This window comes from Vombatus ursinus, unplaced genomic scaffold (genome assembly GCF_900497805.2).
Source record: "Vombatus ursinus unplaced genomic scaffold, bare-nosed wombat genome assembly UNPS02000459.1, whole genome shotgun sequence".
NCBI classification, from domain to species: domain Eukaryota; kingdom Metazoa; phylum Chordata; class Mammalia; order Diprotodontia; family Vombatidae; genus Vombatus; species Vombatus ursinus.
The window spans coordinates 13,587-19,259 of NW_020940237.1; the positions used below are offsets into that span (position 1 = coordinate 13,587).

At 37.8% G+C, this 5,673-nt stretch overlaps 1 protein-coding gene across 1 annotated transcript; it reads right to left on the reverse strand.

Moving 5' to 3' along the window:
* Window positions 1-3,208: 3,208 nt before the first annotated feature.
* LOC114035999 (olfactory receptor 13C2-like) lies at window positions 3,209-4,153 on the reverse strand. The gene has a single exon (XM_027852384.1). The coding sequence runs from the start codon at window positions 4,151-4,153 to the stop codon at window positions 3,209-3,211; it is 945 nt and encodes a 314-aa protein (XP_027708185.1).
* Between the last annotated feature and the right edge of the window lie 1,520 nt (window positions 4,154-5,673).

A 5,673-nucleotide genomic window follows, 5' to 3' on the forward strand; every position in this document is an offset into this window, starting at 1 on the left:
ATAAGTGAAAGGAACAAGAAAACGTCTCTTGCTAATACAGCTTTAGGGAAGGACAATTCTGAAGAATAGCTGACAAATTTAAAGCTGTGGGTCAGGCAAATTGGACAATTAAGACAGAGCTTTTAATACTCTATCTGTCCGTCTGTCTGTCTGTCTGTCTGTCTCTCTATCTATCTATCTACATCTGTTTATCTATCTACTCCTCTGTCTTTCTGTCTCTATGTCTCCCTATACATACATATATATATATATCAGAAGATACACGGGTACATATGCATACTGTTATCGTTGTCCGACCTTAGTTCTCAAAAGAGGACCAACGACATCATGAGGGTGATGTCTTGACTTTCAAGTGAATTGGATTTAAGTGAGGCAGGGCTGTGCAAAGTCACCAGCCTCAATCTCTTTGCAGTCATGGGAGTCCAGTGGCAAGACTTAAGTTAGATCGACTGGCACTGGCCCTGGATGCAGTGGGAGAGCTTGGCCTTTTTAAGCTAAGGTCTTTCCCAGGTCTCAGTTTGTCTGAGGTAATGCCCATTCAGTATTGAAGGCTAAGTTAGAATTGAGACAAAAGACAGCCTACTTTGCCTCCCAAAAGAATCAATCTGGGAAGAGAATAGTCTCAGAGTTTCTGGCTAGGACAGAAAACAACTGAGATTAAGCGACTCGTCCAAGCCTACATAGCTAGTAAGTGACAAAGACGGGATTTGAATCTAGATTTTCCTAAAGTAAATCCCATATAGCTGTCTGTTAGAATGAAGAAATGAGCAGAGTGATTCAAAGTAAAATTTTTTTTCCAATAATATTTTCAGTGAAAAAAAATTGTTTTTGTTGTGAATTAAATATGGAAGTTGGATTAGATAATTTCCAGTTCTAATGTTGTGTGAGCTTCTGTTAAACATTTTTGTTTGGCAACCCCCTGCCTCTCCCAATTCTGTACTTAGTTAAGTTTATAAAGGAAAAAATAAACACAAATGAGTTAGATGATTCAATCTTCAAAAGCTACTACTGAGGACCATACATCCAGAAATGCTTTCTTTGCCCTTTGAGAGGCTCCCACCCAGAATTTTTTGTGGGCCTTAATCTTGGAGAGAAAAGAGATGCCAATTTTGGGACTCCATGTTAACTGTTTCTGCTGGGTAGCTGAGAATGGGGTGGGTGGCCCAGGATCTGAGCCTTGCCTACGGAGTGAGGTTGGGGTTAAGGACTAAGGATCACTTAGTGAAGCCATTCATAGACTCAGAACAGACTGAAAAAAGCAGAGGTGGAATAGATTAGAAATGTAGACTGGATTGGCACAACGGTAGCAACGGTTGCCTAACTGAGTTTAAGAGGCAGCTTGGTGGTGGATAGACAGCTGAGCCTAGCCTTAGGAAGACCTGAACTCAAATCTGGCCTTAGAAATTTACTAGCTGTGTGACCCTGGGTAAGTCACTTTACTTCTCTCTGCCTCAGTTTCTACATCTATAAAATGGGGACAGCTAGGTGACACAGTGGATAGAGTGCAGGCCCTGGATTTGGGAGGACTTGAGTTCAAATCAAGTCTCAGATGCTTACTAGCTGTGTGACACTGGGCAAGTCACTTAAGCCTGTTTGCCTCAGTTTCTTCATCTGTAAAATAAGCTGTAGAAGGAAATGGCAAACCACTCCAGTATCTTTGCCAAGAAGACCCCGAATGGGGTCATGAAGATTTGGACATGACTAATTGATGAAACAACAACAATAAAATGGAGATAATACTATAACACCTAAGTCCTGGGACTGCTGTGACGATCAAATGATGTGTTTGTGAAGTGCTTTGTAAACCTTACAATGTTATAAAAATGCTAACTATTACTATTATTGATTCTATAGTTTCTTTTTCCCCCGTCTACTCAGACCTCTTACTATAGAAACTCCCACTAGATTTTATATATCTAGTCCTTTTCCTTTCCATCTCCTAGATCAGCTGTAAGGAAAGGAATGGAGGAAAAGAGGAATCTATCTGATAATATTACTATATTAGCATTTCATTGGAGGAACATCGTTGTAGATTGCAACCCATCGACAACTTAGTAGATAATTCTGAGAGAGCTGGCTGAGTTTTAGGGAGATTAAGTAACTAGCCCATGGTCACAGAACTAGTAAATGGCAGAGGCAATATTTAAAGGCAGGCTTTCCAGACTTCAATTACATCTATATATAATAACATAATATTTTATATATATATATATATATATATATATAGTGTGTGTGTGTATATGCGTGCGTATATGTGTATATATATGTGTGTGTATAAATGTGTATTTTATATATATAGATATATATATTTCACTATACTATCCTGCATCTCTTCAACTAGAAAATGGTAAATGTTTTTGACTTGCTTCAGAATCTCACACACACAAAGGGGAAGGGAACAAGCATTTATTAGGCTCCTTCTAAGCATTGTTCCGTGCACATTACAAATATTATGCCATTTGACTAGAGTAGGGGTGGGGAACTTGCAGCCTCAAGGCCACATGTGGCCCTCTAGGTCCTTAAGTGGGGTCATTTGATTGAATCCAAACTTCACATACCAGTTTGGATTCAGTCAAAAGGCCGCACTTGAGGACCTAGAGAACCTCGAGGCCACAGGTTCCCTACCTCTGGACTAGAGTATACTTTTATTCAGCCCCAAAAGGAGATCAGAGAGCAGCATGTGGACACTGAATGTAGACAACTGAGTCTCATATTCTCTTATGAAAAATTCTATAAACGTAAACATGTTTTAGAGGTCATGTACTTGCTGCTGTTTTACTGAATTACTGTGGCCAAAAAACCCTCCAGCCACCCCAAAGATGATGAAAAGATGAATAAACAGGCTACAACATGTTACCAAACAAGGCTTAAATGCAGTAAAGGAAAAAGCGTAAGGGACATTATCAAATATATAGGTTCAGAAAAGGAGGCAGGAGGGTTCTATAGTGAGAATGAAACAATAGGTGGACAATCCAAGTTATACACTGATATCTTTGTGTCACTTAAAAAAATAGAGTAAGGCCTCAGTTGGATTGGATAGAACAGCTGCTGAGAATTTATTAGAAAACATGGACCAGATTTCTATAAGATGGGGTACATGGAGAGAGGGATTGTGATCTTCTTTGTATGAGAATGTACCACAAAATGAGGAATTCAAAGAATCTACGTAAGTGGTTGCCCTGTGCAACATAGAGCCAAACCACATCTTTCATAGTTTCCATAAGGACAGATTTCTGTTCAGCACTTTTTTCACTGCGGCATTCACGTCCTTGTTCCTCAGACTATAGATGATAGGATTGAGCATGGGAGTTAAAATCCCATAAAACAAGGCAATCAGCTTATCTGTGGTCAGTGAGGCTTTAGACTTGGGCTTCATATACATGAAGAGAATAGTACCATAGAAGATGATCACCACGGTCAGGTGGGCTGAGCAGGTAGAAAAGGCTTTGCTTCTCCCCTCAGCAGAGCGGATCTTTAAAATGGTGGAGAGGATGAAGACATAAGAAACAATGATTAATAGAAGAGGGGTCAAGATGAGGATTACAGTTGCTACCAGCATGATGAGTTCATTTAGGGAGATGTCGGTACAGGCCAGGTGCATGACAGCCAGAATTTCACATGTGAAATGGTCAATAACATTTTTCCCACAAAAAGGCAATTGCATAGTAAGACTGGTTTGAAACAGAGAGTCAAGGCCACCTATTAGCCAAGACAAAGCTGTCAGGTGCACATAAACAGTCCTGTTCATGACAATGGGATACCTTAGAGGGTTACAGATGGCCACATAGCGGTCATAAGCCATCACAGCCAGTAGGACACACTCTGTAGTTCCCATGGCAAAGGAGATTGACATCTGGGCTACACATCCCGAGAAGGACAAGGATTTTTGAGTTGACAGGAAGTTCACCAGCGTTTTGGGCACAAATGAAGACGTGTAACAGATATCTAAGAAGGAAAGATTACTGAGGAAGAAGTACATGGGGGTGTGAAGATGGGAATCCAGAATGCTCAGTATGATAATGACACTATTTCCAAATAGGATGACTATGTATATGGTCATGCATAACACAAAAAAGAAAATCTCAAGTTTGGGGTATTTGGAAAGTCCCAGTAGAATGAATTCAGTTAGAATTGTCTTATTGGTCCCTTCCATTTCTTTCTCCTTTCAGCTGCAAGAAGTGAGAGGAGAATATAGAACAAAGTACCATTAGAATTTCACAAATATTCGAGCCTTACTATAATACTATTCATAGATTATGTTATTGGATAGAATTATAGTGTTGGAGTCAGGAGGACCTGAATTTAAATCCTGCTTCCCACCCTTACTTTGTGATCATGGGAAAGTCATTTAACCTCTGTCTGCCTGAGATTCCTCATCTGTAAAATTGGGATAATAATAGCATCTACCTCATAGAGTTATTGTGAGGGTCAAGTGAGATAACACATAAAGATTTTGAAAACTTTTCTTCCATTAAAAATTCTATATTCTTTCTTCCATTATACTATCCAGATGAAGTGATTATTCCGTTCAAAATTCTATATTATTTTCTCTATAAAACCATCTATATGAAGTCACTGATTTTAATGTTGTCCGTATTCTAACCAATCAATAGCAGAAATAATTGCTAAAAACAATCTTAGAAGAGTTAAGAGGCTCAGTAACTCAATTTATATATTTAATCAAAGTCAGAAGTAATTTCACACAGGCAGAGAGAAAACATATATATATTTAAAGCACTTTGCAAAACTTTAAGTGCTATTGTTATATAATTCTGAGAGATTTATGGCATTAGAGGAAGTGGTAAGATTGTCTTATAATGAGTTTTTTTTTGGTACCTCCTTAACTAAGTGACTTGGCTGAGGTACAAGTTAGACCTTACCTTATATAGAGGGAAGGGTATCCAGGATAAATTTCATTTGATATTGGAATTAAAGAAAATGTTTGCATTGTGTATGCATCTAAAAGTATCTTAAATTATTGTTTCCTTCCACGAAATCTAAGATGCTAGCTGTATCGATGAAAGTAATTATTGTTAATTACAGCTCAATAAATCACTTTCTTCCATTTTCAAATATTCCAAATAAAATTACTTGGCTTTGTTGATATTTCTGGCTATCCCTTATAGATTCATAGAATAAAATTAGAGCCAGACAGGACCGAGGTGATCCTTTGCTCTAGAAGATTTTTAACTTTTTCTCTGTCGTGGACCCCTTTGGCAGCCTAGTGAAGTCTCAAAACCCCTTCTCAGAATAATGTTTTTTAACTTAATAAAGTAAAATGCATAGGACTACAAAAGAAACTAATTAAATTGAAATATAGTTATAAAAATATTAAAAAACCAAGCTCACTGGCCTTAAGAGCCCCTTCTCTAATCTTTTTTCTTTCCTCCTTCTTTTCTTTCTTTTTTCTTTTTCTTTCCTTCCTTCCTTTCTTTCTCTCTTTTTCTATCCCTTTCTTCTATCTATCTATCTATCTGTCATCTATCTCTAGACCACTTAGATGGTTTAGAATCAGTCCATAAAACAATGAACTAAGGGTCAGAGAGAATATGAATTAATATAGAACAATACAAATATTTATTGAAGAACCCATGCTATATCAATCCCTTATTTCTAAGAAATAAAGTAAAAGAATAGGCAGGAAGCTTACGTTGATAGGGAAACAAAGTTATT

Coding starts and splice junctions, on each gene's coding strand:
- LOC114035999 (XM_027852384.1), bottom strand. CDS start 4,153: ATGGAAGGGACCAATAAGACAATTCTAACTGAATTCATTCTACTGGGA.